This window comes from Mobula birostris, chromosome 2 (assembly GCF_030028105.1).
Source record: "Mobula birostris isolate sMobBir1 chromosome 2, sMobBir1.hap1, whole genome shotgun sequence".
NCBI classification, from domain to species: domain Eukaryota; kingdom Metazoa; phylum Chordata; class Chondrichthyes; order Myliobatiformes; family Myliobatidae; genus Mobula; species Mobula birostris.
Window position 1 is genome coordinate 228,681,887 of NC_092371.1, and position 25,377 is coordinate 228,707,263.

The 25,377-nt window shown below is 40.4% G+C and overlaps 1 protein-coding gene across 1 annotated transcript in view; it reads left to right on the forward strand.

Moving 5' to 3' along the window:
- The window catches only part of trdn (triadin), a 559,007-nt gene that overhangs the window by 503,552 nt on the left and 30,078 nt on the right, over positions 1 to 25,377 (forward strand). Inside the window, exons 53-55 of the mRNA XM_072251580.1 lie at positions 1,580 to 1,606; positions 5,524 to 5,547; positions 21,114 to 21,137. Of these exons, the coding sequence (XP_072107681.1) occupies positions 1,580 to 1,606; positions 5,524 to 5,547; positions 21,114 to 21,137 (75 nt within the window). The remainder of the gene's footprint in view (positions 1 to 1,579; positions 1,607 to 5,523; positions 5,548 to 21,113; positions 21,138 to 25,377) is intronic.

A 25,377-nucleotide genomic window follows, 5' to 3' on the forward strand; every position in this document is an offset into this window, starting at 1 on the left:
AAAGGAGGTGTAAGGTGTTCTTCCCCCTGCTAGCCTGCAGGTCACCCTATGTCAAAGTGTAGCACCTGCTTAGCCCCCGATCAAGGGCATGTGAAGACATAGGATCAGCTGGTGGATGGTTGTATGAGCAGCTGGTGCATATAACCACTCCTGCTTATACAACCACTACGTCAGGCAGGCTAGCTCTGGAGAGTACTGATAATGGCTGGAATCACCTGTTTTGTAAAGACACTGCCCAGAATGCAGCGATGGCAAACCAGTTCCATGGAAAAATATGCCAAGGACAATCATGGTCAGAGACCGGGATCGCCCACGTCATACAAGGCAGCACACAATGATGGTGATAATGATAATACTACTTCAGTCCTATATTCCTTCCAGTGTGCTTCTCTTCACAAGCATGAGACAGTCTGCAGATGCTGAAAATCCAAAGCAACACACACAGAACGCTGGAGAAACTCAGCAGGTCATGCAGCAGTGTATGGTCCCCTCTCCTCTCCTATCAGATTCTTTCTTCTCCAGCCCTTGACCTTTCTCACTCACCTGGCTTCACCTATCACCTTCCAGCTTCCCCAACCCTCCCTCGCCAACCTTTCTCCCTTCCTCCTCACTCTTGAAAAATGGACAGCCTGAAATGTCAACAGTTTACTCTTTTCTATAGCTGTTACCTGACCTGCTGAGTTCCTCCTGTGTTCTGTATGTGTTGCTTCCCTCCACTCCTGGTTTTTGTCCTTTCGTAACTGAGTACTAAATTCTTTCCCCACCTCTCTACCTCAGCAAATTTCATTGAAAAAAAAATCAAAGCAAATATACGGAATTATTTCACACCTCTACACTTCTAAAGGTGTTTTTTGTGGAATCCTGCCTGCAGCCTATAGTATATGGTTATAACATTTCAGTAGCAGCAGATACACAGCCAGTTGCACACATTAGCATTCTAAAAAGGCAAGGGGCGGATTTTCAATTGCTCGAAAATTCCTGGCTGTCTGGATCCTGCTGCTCATGTACAATGTGTAGACGGCACTCAGACACCTCCTGAAGCAGGGATGTAGCATTCTCACGCATTTTTGTTGATTTATGATTTAGTTTTAACACTAAATTGAGTACACCAAAAGTAGCTGCAAATCTACTTCTAGTTATATAAGTCTGAATACAATTCAGTGGCAATTGTTCATAGGATATTTTACTTTGAATAAATATTGTATCATTATCAATATGTCTACTAGAGAAATATTTAAAATATATGCCCAACAAGTTAGCGAGCAGTTGATAAATAGCTTGCTAGATAGCAATTACACTGAATTACTGTAGTATAATTGCTGTACATCAGGTACATTGTTTGTTTAGCTATGTTGAAATCACATTGAAATGTGACATTTTTATTGCATTATGCAACTAGACCAAAAGATATATTCACATTTATATTTCGGTGTGATACCTTTTCATTAAATAATCTTGTATTGATTCCTCTTCATATTCAGCTCATTGAGAGCCAAGGTAAGGAATAAAGCTCCTGAGAGCTCACATTCTTATCTATAGTAATGTCTAATTCAGCTTATTGTGTGGTTTTTATTTTCAGCCATTACAGCAAAGCAAAAGGCAGCACGTACGTAGTTCGGGAAGCACCAGACCTTCAAATTATAAGCATGTACATGCTTCCTTAACATGCACGCATTTGTGTATATATGTGACTGCTGTTATTCAACTTCATTATGGCTTTTTAGCTTTCAATATTGCATTTTATAAACAGACTGACAAGGCTTATAAAGCTGTAATGGATCTAGGGGCATGAACTGAATTGTGAGACAGATATCCAAAATTTAAGAAAATTATACAAATCCCACATACACCCGGATAATACTCATAGCCCTTGCCGCAATGTCAATGTGGAATATTGCTGATTAACCTTTGCTGAATATTATCATTTTGTCCATAATTAATGCATTTATCATGGTGACTCAGATGTTCAGGGTCGCGTTGAAAAAGGGAGTACGGTGCACTATAACTAATTATCAGGTCAAAGGGGGAATATCCAAGTAGTTTCTCTCCCCATCCTTTCTAATTCTGGTGGAAACTCAAGAAGACCTTGATTTGGTAGAGTGCAAAAAAAAAGCTACATTGTGAAAACATATTATAATATCAAAATTAATTGATAAACAGAAGAACAAGGAACAAAATCCAAGTGCGCGTACAACTTGATTTTCACAAACTTGTTCCACTGAGTTATTTAATTAATTAATATCATGGAAAAATGTGGAAATAAAACAACAGAGCAACAGAGTGAATAAATGGCACCTTGAATGCAATGGGCTCAGTTGTGTTCAATTCTGCGTGCCACCTAGGTTTATTAATAAATATTCAATTAACAGCAAATAATTAAAAGCTGCAGAAAGGCTCAAATACAGACCCATCAAAGGACCAGTGACCCCCATCCAAATGAATGGGGTCGTCTTCATGCACCACTCCGCCCTCATGCCACGGTAGCCAAGTAGCTAGCACCGTGCTATTACAGCTCAGGGCACTGGAGCCTGGAGTCCATCTCGGGCACCACTTGTACGGAGTCTCTATGTTCCCTCCACGAACACTTGACTTACCCCCAGATTTACTCTCACAGTCCAAAGTCATATGAATTAAAAGGTGAATTGATCATTGTAAATTGTCCTGTGATTAGGCTGGCGTTAAATTGGCAGGATGTTGTCTGGCATGGCTTCTTGGGCCACAAAAGGCCTGCTCTATACTGTGTCTCTAAATAATAACTAACTAAGTAAATAGTCATAGTCATACTTTAATGATCCCGGGGGAAATTGGTTTTCGTTACAGTTACACCATAAATAATTAAATAGTAATAAAACCATAAATAGTTAAATAGTAATATGTAAATTATGCCAGGAAATAAGTTCAGGACCAGCCTATTGGCTCAGGGTGTCTGACCCTCCAAGGGAGGAGCTGTAAAGTTTGATGGCCACAGGCAGGAATGACTTCCTATGACGCTCTGTGTTGCATCTCGGTGGAATGAGTCTCTGGCTGAATGTACTCCTGTGCCCAACCAGTACATTATGTAGTGGGTGGAAGACATTGTCCAAGATGGCATGCAACTTGGACAGCATCCTCTTTTCAGACACCACCATAGAAATATTACAGTAAGGGGCTAGATCCAAAGCATATCTGCCCACTCTATCCAACAGATCAATGCTCTGCATTGAATCCAGTGGTAACTCCAGAGAGAGAGCATAGGGCTAGATAGGATTGCATCTGGCCTCCAGCTCATCTTTGACTTTCATATTTTAATAGGTAAATCCAAGATATCCTGGGTATTAAATGGTTAATGGATAGTAGTTTCAGGAGCATGATTTGGGCTATTCTTACCAGAGGTAAAGATGATGGTTATTCAAAAGAAATGGCTTCAGCGAATGTGAGACTTTGTTAAGCCCCCTGAATATTGTTTGTTTCAAAGAGACAATCTTTTCAGACAAACTTCCCACCCCAAGAACCAATCTAGTGAAGCTTCAATACAAGCCCTCTACACAAGTCTATCTTTCTCTTGGTAGGGCAAAAGGGGGTGCTGCCAGTCTTCATATCCTTGATGAATCTACCTGTGCTCTTGACTCTGTGTGATATAGTTTCGGGTGTATGAGTTGTAAATGGTTCTGAAAATGCTCGAAAATCACCAAGTATCATAATTATTGGTACTTTGGCATATTTCCAGTACTCTCCCGCCTCTCTATCTGTTGTTTATGTCATGGGTTTTCTGTTAAGCCTGCAGAATGTTATCTTTTGAGGTGTGGTGGAGTTTCCTTCCCAAAAATGCTTTCCATTTATGATTAGTTAGTCTAGGATTTCCCCGTTACTCCTCTAATGACAGTCCTGATGTTGCATGGCTGAAAAGCCAAGAGTTTCTTTGCAGATACTAATCATCATGGATCCAAACACCCCAGTGCTGTGGACACTCTGTTGTTCTTTTCATTGGATGTCATCAGGTGTCTCTAAGGCACTTTCTGTAAAAAAAAAGTCATGAATCCCTCAATTTGATACAAATAATGAAGCAGATTAAACAATCTAAGTCATGGTACCTGTCCAGGTAATGGTGAGCAACACTCAAAAATGCTGGAGGAACTCAACAGGCCAGGCAGAATCTGTAGAAAAGAGTACAGTCAACATTTCAGGCTGAAATCCTTGATATGGACTTCCTTGTCATGTCTTGTTTAGATTAGCTCTTTCTTGACTCTTTATACCAAAGGTTGAAAACATATTGAATAAACTAATAACTTGAATATAACTGAAAAAATAGCATTATTGTTTTAAATGGACCAAAATGGGTTTCTTGCAGTGCTGAACATTATTTACAGAAGGTAGTTGGAACTTATGAAATGTGTTTTTACTCTGGAGAGGACTTTCCAAAATGGTATTCCTTGAATATTGGTAGGAATTTCATCAATTTGGCATTTCCCTTCTTTCAAGTGATTGCATGAATATAAAAGTGAACAAACACCAACTAACTTTTTAGAGTAGTCAAATTAAATTTAGAAGCAAAATCTTAAGCAAAGTGATATAATCCTGTTATATCCACTGGCAGTGATTTATGAGAACTGACAGCAATCTACATACAAAGAGTGGTAGATGTTTGGAGCACCCTTCTGCAAATGGTAATTGAGTTCAGTTAATTGTTAATTATAAATATGAAATTGGTAGATTTTGGTTCACTAGATATGCAGTTAGATCAAAGTTCATCCATATTCCCCATTAAATGACAGAACAAGATCAAGAAGATGAATAGTCTATCGCTATTCCTATGTAAACAAACCTGATCGCCTGACAATCTAACTGGCGCTGATTACTTCTAAAATATCTTGTCAATTTAATATGTTGCTTGAAATCTACAAAGCTTTTATACTAAAAGATAAGCCAAAACAGTATTTCTGATAAACTTGTGACTTTCTGTAATACTTCAATACTTCAGATGCGTTTTAACCAGCTTTGTTCATTTAATCTCTCTGAAGCATGGCGTGCATGAAAATAATCATTTTGATTTAAGCTATGCTCTTGGATTTTATGCTTTCCTGTTTAGAATTTACTATATCAACCAAAGAGATCTTAATCAGTTAAATATTATGAAGCCAAAGAAAATTACTTTGTCAAGGCAAAGAAGATATTTCATCTTGTGACTTATTTTCCCAGAGAAACTCTCTCCATCCAAAGCAGCAAGTATGTACATTCAACATTGCAAACTCAAGTTTTGCTTGCAGTTCATTTTGCAAAGTTAAAATCAAGTTTATTGTCATATGCACAAGTTCCTATATGTATAGCTGCAATGAAAAACTTACTTACAGCAGCATCACAGACACAACATCATAAAAGCAGCAATTCACAAGAAAAATTAATTATATATCTGGATTTTTTTTACAATAATATAAAAAGTAAAATCTGGCAGCTATGGTATCTTTCACTGTTATGCTCTGATGTTCATATAAATTAAGTATTTTGTGTCTATTTACTTTTGACTGAAATATGCCATTTTACTTTTAGGTGTGAAGACTACAACTAAAACAGGTACAAAAATGCATTTAAAACAATATTGTAATATCTGAAAGACATGAAGCAATTTTATTAAATTACAGTTAACATCTTTATGCAAAAGTTATGTTCAATTTATGATTATATATTACACTGACTTGTGTAACTATTTGCATATTAAATTGAAAGTCATGCATTAGTCACAGAGTCATAGAAAAGTACAGCACAGAAGCAGGCCCTTTGGCCCATCAAGTCTATGCCAAAACCATCCACTCATGTTTAATGACAATCAATTTATTTGGAAAGAACGTTAATTTACAGTTTTCTTAAGCCTGGGGAGAAAGCTTTTTACTCAGCAATAGTTCAACCGTGTTGCTGCACTGACTCGATTAGCTACATCCTTACAATCTTGTGCATTAAAACTGAACCATTTCTTCACTAGCATATTGGGAAATGTAAGCCCTTTGTCCTTAATATTAGGATTCTTCAAATGATTTTTGGTTCTGAGTTTTTGAAGTAAGTATTTATACCTGGTGTGAAATATTGAACTTAAATAACAGTTCTTAAAGGCTAATGATCAGTGCCAAATTGTTCTTTTGTAATGGAGTTTTTGGCAATTTTTACAATGCTTTATGATTGATCTACTTGCTATCCTTTTAAAATCAGCTTACCTAACAAAGACAAATAAATAGATTTTATTTTTATACTTCCAAGTAGTGTTCAAAGTTTTAAACTGTTGTTCAGGTGGTCATTCCGCCTTTGACTTCTAATGACTTTTTCCCTTTCATGCTGGCATTGACAACATGTACTCTTTTGTCTTACCAGTAGCTCAGTAAGTAACATTAAAAGCTTGACTGTATGACCTTCCTTCACCAACATCCTGGAGAATTTAACAGCAACTAAAAATACTCTCTTCTTTAATCTAAGTGATCTCAGCAGCAGGTTTTTAATGTTTGTTTTTAATTCATCCTCGAAGATGCAGGATTGTAAAAAAAGGAACTGATTTATTGAGTAATTGGGTAACAGATGTGTTTTGGGACTAAATGGGATAGATGATGATATCTCCCTTTGGGACACATTTACAACTGTAAAGCTATGTGCAATCGCACCCAGTTATAGGGAGATAAAAACTTCATACACAATTCCCATTCATACTTACTTAGAATGATTGCTCTCTATGCCATGTTGGAAGGAGCTGTACGAGGTACGATGCAGTTGTTCACAGGCAAAGTAAGCATGTCATGATGTCAATCAATATGCCACCATACTGGAAGGTGAAGCTTTTGCAGCTGCCATATGTTTCCATAAGACCATAAGACAAAGGAGCAGAAGTTGGCCATTCGGCCCGTCGAGTCTGCTCCGCCATTTTATCATGAGCTGATCCATTCTCCCATTTAGTCCCACTCCCCTGCCTTCTCACCCTAACCTTTGATGCCCTGGCTACTCAGATACCTATCAATGACTTGGCCTCCACTGCTGCCCGTGACAACAAATTCCATAGATTCACCACCCTCTGACTAAAAAAATTTCTTCTCATTTCTGTTCTTTCACTTGTGGAGAAAGGCCAGTGATTAGTAGCAGGAAGACGGCCCTATGTTTCTTAACTCTAGTTGAACACCATTTTACTTTTGATCAATACAATGGAAAATTTCTGTATTTCATTTTTTAAGAACATTACAGTTTCAGAAAAAAATCAGGAACTGATGTGGTTAAGGTTAGATTTCTGTAATTCAGTCAAAATGCCCATCAAGGTATATATTGGTACTCACTCCTTTAGACTTTCAGAGGACAGGGAGACTGAGGAGACAGGCTAACTGACCTACCTACCTCACAGCAGTGGAAGGAGGAGGACATGCATGGCACTATCCATCAAGCTGCCTCCCAGTCTTCTCTGTTATGTTCTTGGCAACTTTGTCCAAGAATAGAGGGGTTCATTCCTCCTTTCCACATCTTGCACCAAGGTTTAAAGTGCTGCTTTGGAAATCCTTTCATGCAAACTATTCAAGGCCTCAATTCACTACTGGTTCCAGCTACAAAAGCAACTCTTCTTTGGGAAGTAGCTGGACAGTTTAAATCAATGTTAGCTATGTTAACCTGGAGCTTGCTACTTAAAAAAAATAGACACAATTCGTAATCACTGTGTGATTTATCACTTTATTCCTAAGAATGGAGACGATTGAGAGGAGATTTGATAGAGATATACAAAATAATGAGGGGTATGGACAGGGTAAATGCAAGCAGACTGTGTTCTCAGCAGTAGATTCTATGCTGTTGCAACTTCTCATCTATGTCTGCCTTTAGGCAGTATTGCAGCATGGCAGTTAACACTATGCTTTACAGTACCATGATCCAGGTTCAATTCCCACCACTGACTGTAAGGAGTTTGTGTTCTCTCTGTGACCGCATGTGTTTTCTCCAGATGCTCCGGTTTCCCCCAACTGTCCAAAGACGTACCGGTTGGTAGGTTAATTGGTCATTGTAATTTATCCCGTGATTATGTTAGGTTAAATCTGGGGTTGCTGGGTGGCTGGAAGAGCCTATTCCACACTGTATCTCAAAAAACAATTAACAGTAAAAGGGACCTCAGAAGCTTTGAAAGGGCTTATCTCTATGTATACGACAACATTATCTGAGGAAAGTACAGTACATCAGTGAAACAAAGCAGGGAGTTGAGTCAAGATATACTTTGATCATTGAATACTGCACATTTTGGTTTCTTCATTTATAGGAGAGACTGAGGAACCAGAGGAAAGGCACAGCATAATAAGAGCCAGATTTTATTTTTACAGCTTTTTATTCAAGTTAAATAAAATAGAGGATAAACTGGTACACATCGTGGCCAATAACTTTCCTGAAGGTGTCATAATGTGTGTCAATGAAGGATGGGTAAGGGGGAAATAACAGCTGAAATTCTTCCATTATACCTGTACAGCTGAACTCTGTGCCATTTTGTTCGGATATTTATTTATTGGGATCGAGCGCAGAGTAGGCTGTTTGAGCCACACCGCCCAGCAATCCCCTGATTTAATCCTAGCCTAATCACAGGACAATTTACAATGACCAACTAACCAACTAACATGTATCAACACACATCAAAGTTGCTGGTGAACGCAGCAGGCCAGGCAGCATCTCTAGGAAGAGGTACAGTCGACGTTTCAGGCCGAGACCCTTCGTCAGGACCTAACGTGTGTGTCTTTGGACTGTGGGAGGAAACCACAGCTCCTGGAGGAAAGCCACGTGGTCACAGGGAGAACATAGAAACTCCTCACAGGCAGTGGCAGGAATTGAACCGGGGTTCGACTGTGCTGTAAAGCGTTGTGCTAACCACTACACTACTGTGCTGCCCTAAGGGAACAATTACAATACAATTGTTTTCCATTCTCCAACATGCAATTCAAATAAAAACACTATTTATACTTTTATACGCTATTCAGCCATAAGTTGGTTATAGAATTACATATTGAAAGAAAGAAACTATTAAGTGGTTTGATTGTGTAGATAGTCAGAGGCTTTTTCGGGGCTGAAATGGCTGCCACAAGAGGGCACAGTTTAAGGTGCTGGGGAGCAGGTACAGAGGAGATGTCAGAGGTAAATTTTTTACACAGAGAGTGGTGAGCATGTGGAAGGGGCAGCCGGTCTTTTAAGAGACTTTTCGATAGGTACATGGAGCTTAGAAAAGTAGAGGGCTATGGGTAACCCTAGTAATTTCTAAGGTAGGGACATGTTCGGCACAACTTTGCAGGCCGAAGGGCCCGTATCGTGCTGTAGGTTTTCCATGTTTTCTGTGTTTTTCTATGCTTATCTCATAAACAATTTTTTCCTTTGACAATGTGTCTACCTTAGATATTTTCATTTATTTCAAGGTAGGGGGAGGGAGGAAGAAGGGGAATTATAAAGTAGATCTCTTCATTGTGTTAATTTATGGCCATTTGCAAGCTAAACAAATTATTTCAGAGGGTGGAAGGTCACATGAAACATAAATCCAATTAAGTAATTGCATCAGTGTAACGTCTTGGAAAGAGGTTTTAGCAGGCATAGCTGAGGACATTATTGCTGAAACTACAATTTCTTTTTCTCAGGGAGAGTGCATCGCACTCATAACTGTACATAATATGTCAAGATCCACTTACTACCAAAGCATAAATTGGCTTGACCTTGCTCCAAGTACTTTCCAATTAAATACATTGCTTCAATGGATTAAATGTACAACAGGGTACATGCTTTGCAAGCTAAAGTCTGTTGTAAATTTTGTAACATTTACATTGTTTCCTTCATTGAAGAAGCTGAAAAATCACATAACTAATAAGCATTTTATACAGCTATTTTTCAGGTAGGTTCTTCAGTTATAAATAGATACGTTAAAAAGCAAGCTGGGGCATGTTTAATATTCAGCCATAGAACAATTTGAATAATTACACCAGTCACTTTAGCTACAATACTCAATTAGAGTTGCTGCCTAGAAGTACTAGAGCACTGTAGATAAAGTCCTAATTGACATCCAGATAAATCTACACAGCATAAATGCTGCATCACAAGGGAAGTGCGAGAAATTTGAAAGATAGCTGGCTAGAAATTGGATTGAACCTAATATTTCTTGTGAACTGACATTGTTGTGCTTAGTGCTAGTACAATTGGGTCCGTCTAAAAAGATCACAAAATTGGTCAAAAGCAGGTGTGTAATAATGTTAGAGTCTGTTGACCCCCCAAAAAAAACGAAGTGTATGACCTGTGTGATTGTCAGCAGGTCCTGGCTAATGCCTGCACAGCCACTGACTCTGCTGCTCAGCCATCCAGGAAGGGATTCAGTCCTTAAAGTCGCACTCTGCATGCAAATGGAGAGCAGCCACTTCTTTTTTCTAGACACAATACACCTCCCTTTAAGGATTAACCATAAGCAATGCAGGCTGGTTTATATGGTGTTACACCAGAAGACCATGAAACATGGGAGCAGAAACGGACCATTCATCCTGTTCCATCCTGGCTGATTGATTATCCCCCTCAACCCCATCCTCCTGACTTCTCCAAGTAATGTTTGATGCCCTGGCTAATCAAGAAGCTTTTAACCTCCACTTTAAATGCATACAATGACTTGGCTTCCACAACTCTCTGTGGCAATAAATTCCACAGATTTACCCTCTGGCAAAATAAATTCTTCCTCACCTCTGTTCTGAAGGGATCTCCTTCTCTTCTGGTCCCAGACTGTGGATTCCTTATTGGATAAGGCAAAAGAAAATCTGTTGGGTCATAAAGACAGGGCAGACAATTTAAGTAAGTATTCTATGTCTGTCTGTATGGATGGAAATGCAGAAAACTTCCCGGAAGTACTAGAGAATACCAGGTCTAGAGTGAACAATGAAGTTGAAAGAGCTCTCAAATCTAAAACTATGTGTCAAAGTATTTGGATAAAAAGTATGCTGCCCAGGTAATGAGTCATTTATTCAGCCAGATAATCTTGGCTATGCTCTCTTCTTACAATTGCCATCAGGCAGGAGGTACAGAAACTAAAGGCTCCATATGCAGGAAACCCTACAACCATGCTGAACCTGGCATAGATAACTTCAGTCACCACTCTGAACTGATTCTATGACCCATAGTCTAATTTTCGAGGACTCTTTACAACACATGCTAGCAGTATTTTTTTTTGCTGTTTGCCATCTTTTGCACATTAGCCATTTGTAAATCTTTGTTTATGCATAGTTTATTTGTAAAAATTCCATTGTATTTCATTTTTTTCCTGTGAGTGTCAAGGTTGTATATGGTAACATATACATACATATCTTGATAATAAATTTAATTTTTGAACTTTGAATGTTTGAAATGTTCTACTCTGATACGGGTTATTGAAATTAAGTCTAAATCCTACAACTCAAAAGTCAGAGACCAAAGTTCAAAGTAAATTTATAATCAAAGTAAATTTTACCATTCAACACATTTCTGATACTTCCAATAAAGTGGACCGTTTCATTGTTGAACATTCTAGACAACATAGATAATCATATGAAATGAGGTCTCATTACATGCACAGATTTTCCGAGTATCAAATGTGTCAGTCAGACTCCTGATGACACTGAATGTTTTGCTAACACATCGCTATCTCCAGCAGATATGACATTTCATACCATTGCCAAATAAATCTTCACCCATTCATTTCTTGGTTGGAGACCCTGAATTCCTTTTTAAACACATTTCAGTGGAAGTTATATTTTATAATATACCTATTTCTCTATTCAATAAAGTATTTTACTCTCTAATTCCTTGTAGATCAGAGACAGATTTTATCATTGTACAACAGTGATTCTAGATTCTAGTAATTATCCCTTTTTTTGTTATTTTCACTGAAATCAAGGAACGGTCCATTGCCCTCTGGGCTTTATAAGCATTTACATGGAGTTCAAGGTAAAATATACCAAAAGGTGAACTATGCCCTATTTTTATTGCCCATCAGATTTTCTTCTGCCTTATTCATAAGAAATCTACAGTCTAGGACCGGAGGGCATAGCCTTAGAATATGAGATCCCCTTAGAAAAGAGAGGAGAAGGAATTTATTTAGCCAGAGGGTGAATCTGCAGATTTCATTGCCACAGAGAACTGCGGAGGTCAAGTAACTCTGTGTATTTAAAGTGGGTGCTGTTGTAGTCCATCCACTTCAAGTTTTAATGTGTCGTGCATGCAGTGATTCTCTTCTGCACGCCACTGTTGTTGTGCTTAGTTATTTGAGTTACTGTTGCCTTCCTGTCAGTTTGACTATTTGAACCTCATTAACAAGGCATTTTCACCCACAGATATTGTTTTTCACACTATTCTCTGTAAATGCTAGAGACTGAAAATCCCAAGGGGATCAGCAGTTTCTGAAATATTCAAACCACCCCATCTGGCACCAATAGCCATTCCAAGGCTAAAATCACTTGGATAACATATTCTCCCCATTCTGATGTTTGGTCTGAACAACTGGACCTCTTGACCATGTCTGCATGCTTTTATGCATTGAGTTGCTGCCACATGATAGGCTGAGCAGATATTTGCATTAGCCAGCAGGTGTACAGTACATGTCTACCTAATAAAATAGCTTCTGTGTGTATAATGTACTCTCAGAAAAACATTAAATCAACAAGCTGATAATCCATTGGATTCTGCCAAGTGATAGGACTCTGCTCTTTATTTTCAAACAGCTGTTTCCTTATGAAACGTGAGACATTTCCACAGTCATGCTAAGACAGTGGTGCCTATAAGCATTTGCCATTGAAAGATACTTCAAAGGATAGGAGACAACTGGTGTGCCATGAAAAGAAATTACGGTAGAAATTAGGTGACAACCTTTGTGGAAATCTTACCTCCTGATAAACGGGAAGGTTGATAGTGGAGGCTTTGATTGGGTGCTGCTGAAACTTGAGCTGACAGGTCAAACATCAGGTGGTATCAATTTGAAGCAAGTGGCAGGGTTCAAGGAGAGCTGAGAGAAACAATTTGACTCAGATTTTTGTCCAAATAAGATTTGTTTGAATAGATACATGGATGGTAGGGGTATGGAGAGCTATGGTCCCAGTGTAGGTTGATAGGACTAGGCAGTTTAAATGGTTTGGCATGGACTAGATGGGCCAAAGGGCCTGTTTCTCTGCTCTACTTTTCTATGACTATGACTTTAAACGTGAAGGTTAATGCCCCCAACTTGTGTTCCTGGTGCACATCTTCATTGATCAGCTATTTACATTTGAGGTTTTAGAGTGAGGTCAGTTCAACTCCATGTTGTAATTTCTGGTACATATTTCTCCAAGAGGACCTCAAACTTGTCCTAAGGCTTGGAGGCTTGTGTGCCTGAATGATCTAGGGAGCTATGCTGGCTAGTGTCAGGGCCTTGTTCTTTGGCTCTGCTAGGGTTACCCATGCCAAACAAATCAAAAGCCAGAGGCCAGACTAAGCTTGGTCCACTGGTCCACCATGTTCAGGCGTTCAGCTCAGGGTTAACAACCATGACTAGTCAAAAAACAATTGTTACGGAACCAGCAATGAAGGATCCTTCTATACAGGCAGAGATGGAGAACCTTCATTGCTGGCCTAAATGCCAGCGGCGGTAATGAGCAGTAATTACTCTTCACAGGCAAATTAGAACATATGCCAAGCAAAATTTGATCTAATGCAACACACATCAAAGTTGCTGGTGAATGCAGCAGGCCAGGCAGCATCTCTAGGAAAAGGTACAATCGACGTTTCGGGTTGAGACCCTTCGTCAGGACCCTTCGAAGGGTCTCGGCCCGAAACGTCAACTGTACCTCTTCCTAGAGATGCTGCCTGGCCTGCTGCGTTCACCAGCAACTTTTATGTGTGTTGCTTGAAATTCCAGCATCTGCAGATTTCCTCATGTTTGCGTTTGATCTAATGCACTATGTTCGAACATACAACCTGCTTTAATTGGCAGAAATAACATATCCAGTCAGTAAATTTTGTGGATCTGTAATTAAAACTTCCATAATCAAAGATCAAATACTTTTTTTTTGCATTTGCTTAATTCATGATGTAGGATTTTGGGATTCCTAGCTTTATGTAGACTAGAATAATCTTGAACATTTTTATTTGTGTGCCTTCCAAGGTTGGCTTCCAGCAGTTCATTTACCATATTTTTTTGTACCTGTTTTGTAATTATAAGAGAGAATTTTCATAAAACATAAAATTAACATTTTAATCACTATAGACATAGTTATAAATTGAGGTATGAATCTATTTGATATTGTGTCCTTGAAATAATGGAAGACAAAGGAGTTCTTCGTCTTATCGCATTATTGTTTTATTTTCATTTTTAATGACTGTTTAGTTCCTCCAGTTCATTATATGTTTATGTTCATTTACATAATGTCAGTCATCAAATTTGCACTCTTCGCTTTGGAGGTTAACATGCTTTAATTGAATTGCAAAATTAGCATTTGTTCACCCTGGATGATGTGTAATCACATGCTAAATTTAAACTTTCATTTGACATTCAAGAATGCAATTCAAGTTCGACACTCTTAATAAAGTTTCAATACTGCGGCCAGATTTAAAGCCATATTACATGACATACACTGACATGCAAGAAAATACATTGAAGTAATTCTAATGTAACGTTACCAATGTGAAGGGCATTATGTACTGCTACGTTATTTGGGTTAGTGCTTGGGTTGCATTGCTTTCCGATCTCGGCAATTTATTTGCAAGGGTTTTGTCACCATATGAGGATCCAATCAACACACTGAAGATGTCTCCTCACATGGTGATAAAATGTTTGCAAATAAAGTGCCAAGATCGGAGAACAACTCAAACCAACAAGCAGCCAGGGTTAGTCCAATCTAAAATGATTCCAGGATTGAATGGCTTGTCATATGAAGAGCACTTGATGGCTCTGGGACTGTAATTTACAGAAATTCAGAAGAATGAGGGTTGACCTCATTGAAACCTGTCAACTGGTGAAAGGCCTTGATAGAGCAGATGTGGAGAGGATGTTTCTTATAGTGGGAGAGTCTCAGACCAGATGACACAGCCTCAGAATAGGGGGCGTCCTTCATCACTGGAGATGAGGAAGAATTTCTTTAGCCAGAGAATGGTGAATCTGTGGAATTCTTTGCCACAGGCAGCTGCGGATGCCAAGTCTTTATATATATTTAAGGCAGTGGTTGATAGATTCAGAGAAACATAGAAAATAGGTGCAGGAGTAGGCCATTCGGCCCTTCGAGCCTGCACCGCCATTCAGTATGATCGTGGCTGATCATCCAACTCAGAACCCTGTACCAGCCTTCCCCCCATACCATTCTGACTGGTCAGTGCATGAAGGGATACGGGGAGAAGGCAGGAGATTGGGGCTGAGAGGAAAATTGGATCAGCCAAGATGAAATGGCGGAACAGACTCGATGGGCCAAATGGCCTAATCTGCCCCTATATCTTATATAAACCATTCTTCCCAGCTGTTTCCTCTTCTCCAATCAGCTGCTAGGATACACACATCAGTAAAACAATCACAGCTGAATCTTGGCAGTGTATTTTATTATAGCAGATAACTACAGTACTGTGCAAAAGACTTAGGGACACATGTATAGCTAGGGTGCCTAAGACTTTTGCACAGTACTGAATTTTAATTAATCTTTTTTAGAAAGATGCACTTCATTTGTAAATAGTTGGCATTAGCATTCAATGTATTAATAAGTCTACCTCCAGTGTCTCACTTAGGGACTTATATCATCTTTAACCTTTATCAAAAAGATGTCAATCATAATTCAGTGTTATTTCCAAAAAGTTCTTTGAGTATTGTATGCAGTTTCAAATTACGAACTCAAAAGCAATTGGGAGACATTAGAGGCAATGTTGAAATTGGGATGGTAGAAACTGTAGCTGATTTTCATTTCACTTGCGCTCAATAAAAGTAACTGTTTGTGGCACCTGATCTGCAATGTAGCACCTACACCCTGAGAAAGTGCCGCTTGCTTTTGCATGGGGATCAGGTGACAAGCAGACACAATTGGTCGTTGATGCAAAATGACACATATCACTGTGTCGATGTACATGTGACAAAGAAAACTAATCTTATCATGAACCGATATCAAAACAGCTTGGATGGGTGCAGCCTAGTAAATAGGCTGTGCTAGATTCATACCATGAAGAATAAGCCAAAATTAATAGATTACTGCTTCTGCAATTTTTATAATCAGAATCATGTTTATCATTGCTAACATACAGTAAGTCATGAAAACAAAGAGAAAGAGCTGTAATATTGGTAATTCTTTTTTATGTTTATGTAGGGAGCACAAGTTATGTGTTATCGATAAATTGAACTGCATTGCTCGATTTCAGTGGCTACAATTTCAATGCAGTTCTATAGACAGGAAGTGCATACTGTACCTAGTTTTTTCTTTCCTTTCAAGAAGAAGAGATGTTTTGGTAGTTAATGGATTAATCCTGTGCCACTCACTTAGCCTCTCCCACCTGGGAGGATCTCACATAGTGTACAAGCAGAGGAATTGATAAAGTTCAGCTGAATAGCCTGCATGCTGCTGGACTAGTGTGTCTGCACCTTCCCTCAATATTGAACACAACATGTCATGACATTCTCATTTTGTGGCAGCAGCACAGTGCAATACAAAAAATACCCTATAAATTATAGTAATAAATACAGAAATAAAAATTAAAGAAGTCCTGCAAAAGGAGAGCAAAAACGAGTGTGATATTGTTCAGTTGTTTGTTTATCATCTGATCTCTATCCAGAGGCAAGGGTTGCATTCTCAAGGTATAGGTCCAACACTGGTAAGCAAACATCAATCAAATTAGGAAAGTAATGATGTCTAAAGGTATATTTTGTACAGACACTAACGTGGGCTTTTCTACAGAACTAAAAATTACGTGGAAATGAAATTGAGGTGTGGAATAAATATACCACAGACTGATTCCATAATCATTGATTAAGAATTTAAATTTCTATTTCACAATGACAAAATAAACTCCAGCGACATCCTCCTGCTTCAACTATACACATACCCTCAGTGGCCACTTCTTAGGTACCTCCTGTACCTAAAGTGGTCACTGACTGTACGTTTGTGGTCTTCTGCTGCTGTATTCAAGATTCCAAATTGTTTAATGTAATTTCCAGTACATAGAAACATAGAAAATAGGTGCAGAAGTAGGCCATTTGGCCCTTCGAGCCTGCAGCGCCATTTATTATGATTATGGCTGATCATCCAACTCAGAACCCCGCCCCAGCCTTCCCTCCATACCCCCTGATCCCCATAGCCACAAGGGCCATATCTAACTCCCTCTTAAATATAGCCAATGAACTGGCCTCAACTGTTTCCTGTGGTAGAGAATTCCACAGATTCACCACTCTCTGTGTGAAGAAGTTTTTCCTAATCTCAGTCGTAAAAGGCTTCCCCCTTATCCTCAAACTGTGACCCCTCGTTCTGGACTTCCCCAACATCAGGAACAATCCCCCTGCATCTAGCCTGTCCAATCCCTTTAGGATTTTATACGTTTCAATCAGATCCCCCCTCAATCTTCTAAATTCCAACGAGTACAAGCCCAGTTCATCCAGTCTTTCTTCATATGAAAGTCCTGCCATCCAGGAATCAATCTGGTGAACCTTCTTTGTACTCCCTCTATGGCAAGGATGTCTTTCCTCAGATTAGGGGACCAAAACTGCACACAATACTCCAGGTGTGGTCTCACCAAGGCCTTGTACAACTGCAGTAGTACCTCCCTGCTCCTGTACTCGAATCCTCTCGCTACAAATGCCAGCATACCATTCGCCTTTTTCACCGCCTGCTGTACCTGCATGCCCACTTTCAATGACTGGTGTATAATGACACCCAGGTCTCGTTGCACCTCCCCTTTTCCTAATCGGCCACCATTGAGATAATAATCTGTTTTCCTATTTTTGCCACCAAAGTGGATAACTTCACATTTATCCACATTAAATTGCATCTGCCATGAATTTGCCCACTCACCCAACCTATCCAAGTCACCCTGCATCCTCTTGGCATCCTCCTCACAGCTGACACTGCCGCCCAGCTTCGTGTCATCCGCAAACTTGGAGATGCTGCATTTAATTCCCTCATCCAAGTCATTAATATATATTGTAAACAACTGGGGTCCCAGCACTGAGCCTTGCGGTACCCCACTAGTCACTGCCTGCCATTCTGAAAAGGTCCCGTTTATTCCCACTCTTTGCTTCCTGTCTGCTAACCAATTCTCTATCCACATCAATACCTTACCCCCAATACCGTGTGCTTTAAGTTTGCACACTAATCTCCTGTGTGGGAAATTGTCAAAAGCCTTTTGAAAATCCAAATATACCACATCCACTGGTTCTCCCCTATCCACTCTACTAGTTACATCCTCAAAAAATTCTATGAGATTCGTCAGACATGATTTTCCTTTCACAAATCCATGCTGATTTTGTCTGATGATTTCACCGCTTTCCAAATGTGCTGTTATCACATCTTTGATAACTGACTCCAGCAGTTTCCCCACCACCGACGTTAGGCTAACCGGTCTATAATTCCCTGGTTTCTCTCTCCCTCCTTTTTTAAAAAGTGGGGTTACATTCGCCACCCTCCAATCCTCAGGAACTAGTCCAGAATCTAACGAGTTTTGAAAAATTATCACTAATGCATCCACTATTTCTTGGGGTACTTCCTTAAGCACTCTGGGATGCAGACCATCTGGCCCTGGGGATTTATCTGCCTTTAATCCCTTCAATTTACCTAACACCACTTCCCTACTAACATGTATTTCGCTCAGTTCCTCCATCTCACTGGACCCTCTGTCCCCTACTATTTCTGGAAGATTATTTATGTCCTCCTTAGTGAAGACAGAACCAAAGTAATTATTCAATTGGTCTGCCATGTCCTTGCTCCCCATAATCAATTCACCTGTTTCTGTCTGTAGGGGACCTACATTTGTCTTTACCAGTCTTTTCCTTTTTACATATCTATAAAAGCTTTTACAGTCAGTTTTTATGTTCCCTGCCAGTTTTCTCTCATAATCTTTTTTCCCCTTACTAATTAAGCCCTTTGTTCTCCTCTGCTGAGCTCTGAATTTCTCCCAGTCCTCAGGTGAGCCACTTTTTCTGGCTAATTTGTATGCTTCTTCTTTGGAATTGATACTATCCCTAATTTCTCTTGTCAGCCACGGGTGCACTACCTTCCTTGATTTATTCATTTGCCAAACTGGAGTGAACAATTGTTGTAGTTCATCCATGCAATCTTTAAATGCTTGCCATTGCATATCCACCGTCAATCCTTTAAGTGTCATTTGCCAGTCTATCTTAGCTAATTCACGTCTCATACCTTCAAAGTTACCCCTCTTTAAGTTCAGAACCTTTGTTTCTGAATTAACTATGTCACTCTCCATCTTAATGAAGAATTCCACCATATTATGGTCACTCTTACCCAAGGGACCTCTCATGATGAGATTGCTAATTAACCCTTCCTCATTGCTCAAAACCCAGTCTAGAATAGCCTGCTCTCTAGTCGGTTCCTCGACATGTTGATTCAAAAAACCATCCCGCATACATTCCAAGAAATCCTCTTCCTCAGCACCTTTACCAATTTGGTTCACCCAATCTACATGTAGATTGAAGTCACCCATTATAACTGCTGTTCCTTTATTGCACACATTTCTAATTTCCTGCTTAATACCATCTCCGACCTCACTGCTACTGTTAGGTGGCCTGTACACAACTCCCACCAGTGTTTTCTGCCCCTTAGTGTTACGCAGCTCTACCCATATCGATTCCACATCTTCCCGGCTTATGTCCTTCCTTTCTATTGCGTTAATCTCTTCTTTAACCAGCAACGCCACCCCACCTCCCTTTCTTTCATGTCTATCCCTCCTGAATATTGAATATCCCTGAACGTTGAGCTCCCATCCTTGGTCGCCCTGGAGTCATGTCTCTGTGATCCCAACTATATCATAATCATTAATAACAATCTGCACTTCCAATTCATCCACCTTATTACGAATGCTCCTTGCATTGACACACAAAGCCTTCAGGCGCTCTTTTACAACTCTCTCAGCCCTTATACAATTATGCTGAAAAGTGGCCCTTTTTAATGCTTGCCCTGGATTTGTCGGCCTGCCACTTTTACTTTTCTCCATAGTACTTTTTGTTTCTACCCTCACTTTACACCCCTCTGTCTCTCTGCACTGGTTCCCATCCCCCTGTTGTGAACTAACCTCCTCTCGCCTAGCCTCTTTAATTTGATTCCCACCCCCCAACCATTCTAGTTTAAAGTCACCTCAGTAGCCCTCGCTAATCTCCCTGCCAGGATATTGGTCCCCCTAGGATTCAAGTGTAACCCGTCCTTTTTGTACAGGTCACGCCTGCGCCAAAAGAGGTCCCAATGATCCAAAAACTTGAATCCCTGCCTCCTGCTCCAATCCCTCAGCCACGCATTTAACCTCCACCTCATCGCATTCCTACTCTCACTGTCACGTGGCACAGGCAGTAATCCTTTGCACAGGTGTAAAGGAGAACAAAATACTTCCTGCTGTGCCCCAATTAACCAGAATCTACTGTATTAGTAAAGAAAAAGAGAATATTACATTGCGATGTTTGAATTTAGCTTCTTTAAATCTACATGGCTCTATGGACCTGTGGCATATCACCACCTCATACGGATGTAATAAGAAATAATTATCAAATGCTAATTTCATATGATTGAAAGCAACAGCTGCTGTGGAGCACTTTGCTCAGAATGGCAAGTGTGCAGCAGTTTTGGCACAAGCTAAAGCTAAGGACATAAGATGTAAAGCCTCCCTAAAATTTCCCACAACCAGTGCCAAGAGTCTTTACTGACCGTGTTTATTTAACTGGCATTTGGATTACAGCTGCAAATGTTCACTGTAAAATTTGGTCTGGTGTAATCTAGCCTTAGTTTCCAATGTTTATAATGAGAAACACTGTTAACAAGGAATGTATCCACAATATTTTTGAATTAAAGGGGGAAAGGATGGCCAAGGGCCTGAATTTGATTAAGAACTGGCCAAGTCAAGTTATATAAAGTTAAAAAAGATAATAATTTCTTTTTGTGCATTATCTGTATCATATTCATTTTAGTGAATTAATTTCTATATACTTTATTTTATAGAGACGCCTGCTGTTGCTAAACCAGGTAATAAAATTCTGATTAAATAATGTATTTTGTATATAGACTTCAACACTACAAGACATAGGAGCCGATTTACGCTATTAGGGCCATTGAGTCTGCTCTGCCATTTGGTCTTGGTTGATTATCTTTCCCTTTAACTCCAATCCCCTGCCTTCTTTTCGTGTCCTTACTAATCAAGAACATAACAACCTCCACTTTAGATATACCTAATTACTTGGCATCCACAGCCAACTGCTGAGAGTTGAAAACTAAGTGCAAACTATTTACTTGCTTGTCTTTTAAATCAAAAGCACTTCCCTGTATACTTTAATGTCACAAACAACAGGAATTCTGCAGATGCTGGAAATTCAAGCAACACACATCAGAGTTGCTGGTGAACGCAGCAGGCCAAGCAGCATCTCTAGGAAAAGGTGCAGTCGACGTTTCAGGCCGAGACCCTTCGTCAGGACTAACTGAAGGAAGAGTGAGTAAGGGATTTGAAAGTTGGAGGGGGAGGGGGAGATCCAAAATGATAGGAGAAGACAGGAGGGGGAGGGATAGAGCCAAGAGCTGGACAGGTGATAGGCAAAAGGGGATACGAGAGGATCATGGGACAGGAGGTCCGGGAAGAAAGACAAGGGGGGGGGGGGACCCAGAGGATGGGCAAGAGGTATATTCAGAGGGACAGAGGGAGAAAAAGGAGAGTGAGAGAAAGAATGTGTGCATAAAAATGAGTAACAGATGGGGTATGAGGGGGAGGTGGGGCCTTAGCGGAAATTAGAGAAGTCGATGTTCACGCCATCAGGTTGGAGGCTACCCAGACGGAATATAAGGTGTTGTTCCTCCAACCTGAGTGTGGCTTCATCTTTACGGTAGAGGAGGCCATGGATAGACATGTCAGAATGGGAATGGGATGTGGAATTAAAATGTGTGGCCACTGGGAGATCCTGCTTTCTCTGGTGGACAGAGCGTAGATGCTCAGCAAAGCGGTCTCCCAGTCTGCGTCGGGTCTCGCCAATATATAAAAGGCTACATCGGGAGCACCGGACGCAGTATATCACCCCAGTCGACTCACAGGTGAAGTGTAAAGATGAAGCCACACTCAGGTTGGAGGAACAACACCTTATATTCCGTCTGGGTAGCCTCCAACCTGATGGCATGAACATCGACTTCTCTAACTTCCGCTAATGCCCCACCTCCCCCTCATACCCCATCTGTTACTCATTTTTATGCACACATTCTTTCTCTCACTCTCCTTTTTCTCCCTCTGTCCCTCTGAATATACCTCTTGCCCATCCTCTGGGTCCCCCCCCCCCACCTTGCCTTTCTTCCCGGACCTCCTGTCCCACGATCCTCTCGTATCCGCTTTTGCCTATCACCTGTCTAGCTCTTGGCTCTATCCCTCCCCCTCCTGACTTCTCCTATCATTTTAGATCTCCCCCTCCCCCTCCAACTTTCAAATCCCTTACTCACTCTTCCTTCAGTTAGTCCTGACGAAGGGACTCGGCCTGAAACGTCGACTGCACCTCTTCCTACAGATGCTGCTTGGCCTGCTGCGTTCACCAGCAACTTTGATGTGCGTTGCTTGTTATTTTAATGTCACGTTATCTTCTCAAACATTTTTTAAAGAAATAGCTTTGTCATAGTGATAGATTGGTTGTGATATTGGATAGCTTAAGGTAGAGCAAGTCTTATTATCCCAGGCTGAGTGAGAATTTATTGAGTGGCCTGAATAAATACAATTTCCTTCCACATTAAACTTAGCTTTTGACATCAAAAGTTTATAGGTACAATGGACAACCGTAAGCTGGTGTTTGGAGGAAAGCATGGGGGATGTCTGAGGTAGAGAGCGGTAGGTGTGGGGAATGTGCTGCCAAGTGTGACGGTAGAGGCGGAAACATTAGGGGCATTTAAGAGACTCTTAGATATAAGGCATCCGTTAGCCTTGCGAGACCATGGATCTGCACCTGGAAAGTCTTCACTCTCCAGGGTGCAGGCCTGGGCGAGGTTGTATGGAAGACCAGCAGTTGCCCATGTTGCAAGTCTCTCCTCTCCATGACACCAATGTTGTCCAAGGGCCCATTAGGACCCATACAGCTTGGCACCAGTGTTGTCACAGACCAATGTGTGGTTAAGTGCCTTGCTCAAGGACACACACGCTACCTCAGCTGGGGCTTAAACTCATGACCTTCAGGTCGCTAGTCAAATGCCTTAACCACTTGGCCACGTGCCCACACTAAATCTTAGACAGACACATGGATAAAAGTAAAATGGGTTATGTGGGAGGGGTGGGTTAGATTAATCTTACAGTGGGTTAAAGGGTTGGCAGAACATCAAGGGCTGAAATGCCTGGACTGCATTCTACTGTTCTATGTTCCATGGTGATGGAGGATGTCAATATTGCCAGTTTCCTCCACTTTGATATTCTCTACATTTGTAGTGGGAAGGAAATGAGCAATATTGCTCCCTGGAGACAGGAATAACCTGGGCAAGCAAACATGCTCACTGATTCAATGATAGACAACTTGAGGACCAAAGCTAGGGTCTTAAATTGACCCCTATTAAATCAAATCACATTTGTGAGGATGAAACAAAAATAATATTCATATTAAGACCTGAAGGAGAATCTCACCCACTAGAACTCTTCTGTGACCAATGAGCAATCACCAATCTGCAAGGTAAGTGGCTTTACAGGATTGATTGTTGTCCAGGTAGCACAGGAGTTTCTATCAGCGTAACAAGCTTAAATCCTTACACTTCAAAGGTTCCTTCTATTGTCAAATTATGAATGTACAATACAACTCTGATATTCGTCTTCTCCAAATAGCCATGAAATACAGAAAAACCGTGGGCTTTGTTGAAAGAAAAAGACATCACCCCCTCCACATGACAAAGAAAAAGAAACAAAACTCATAAACCCCAAACCCCCCACCCCTTCCCTCACACAAAAACTAACAGATCACCCACATAGAAAACTGCAGCTGGGACGTCAAACCCCAAACTCCCAAGCCCCTCTCCTTCGCATAAAAACTCATAGATCACCCTCATGGAAAATGGCAGCTAGAACATCAAAAACACCAATTCCCCAACCCCTCCCTCGCAAAAACGGAACAGTGACAATAGCATCAAACCTCAACTCCCTTGCTCACACACAAAAATGAATAGATCACCCACACAGAATAATCATCAACAAGAGCATCAGACCTCAAATCTCTAAGCCCCTCCCGCACAAAAAGTAACAAATCACTCACTCATCAATCACCATTAAGAAAGAAAACAAAGAAAACTGAAGGAAAGCAATATGAACTACAGTCCAATAATCACATAAACCTCAGAGTTTCGAAAACATCCTCCTGTTCGCATTGGAGAGAGCGGGACATGAACTTTGCCTTTGACAAGGTCCCGCATGGGAGGTTAGTTGGGAAAATTCATTCGCTAGGTATACATGGAGAGGTGGTAAATTGGATTAGACATTGGCTCAATGGAAGAAGCCAAAGAGTGGTAGTAGACAATTGCTTCTCCGAGTGGAGGCCTGTGACTAGTGGTGTGCCACAGGGATCAGTGCTGGGTCCATTGTTATTTGTCATCTGTATCAATGATCTGGATGATAATGTGGTAAATTGGATCAGCAAGTTTGCTGATGATACAAAGATTGGAGGTGTAGTAGACAGTGAGGAAGGTTTTCAGAGCCTGCAGAGGGACTTGGACCAGCTGGAAAAATGGGCTGAAAAATGGCAGATGGAGTTTAATACTGACAAGTGTGAGGTGTTGCACGTTGGAAGGACAAACCAACGTAGAACATACAGGGTTAATGGTAAGACACTGAGGAGTGCAATGGAACAGAGGGATCTGGGAATACAGATAGAAAATTCCCTAAAAGTGTCATCACAGGTAGATAGGGTCGTAAAGAGAGCTTTTGGTACATTGGCCTTTATTAATCAAAGTATTGAGTATAAGAGCTGGAATGTTATGATGAGGTTGTATAGGCATTGGTGAGGCCGAATCTGGAGTATTGTGTGCAGTTTTGGTCACCAAATTACAGGAAGTATATAAATAAGGTTGAAAGAGTGCAGAGAAGGTTTACAAGGATGTTACCGGAACTTGAGAAACTCAGTTACAGAGAAAGGTTGAATAGGTTAGGACTTTATTCCCTGGAGCGTAGAAGAATGAGGGGAGATTTGATAGAGGTATACAAAATTATGATGGGTATAGATAGAGTGAATGCAAGCAGGCTTTTTCCACTGAGGCAAGGGGAGAAAAAAAC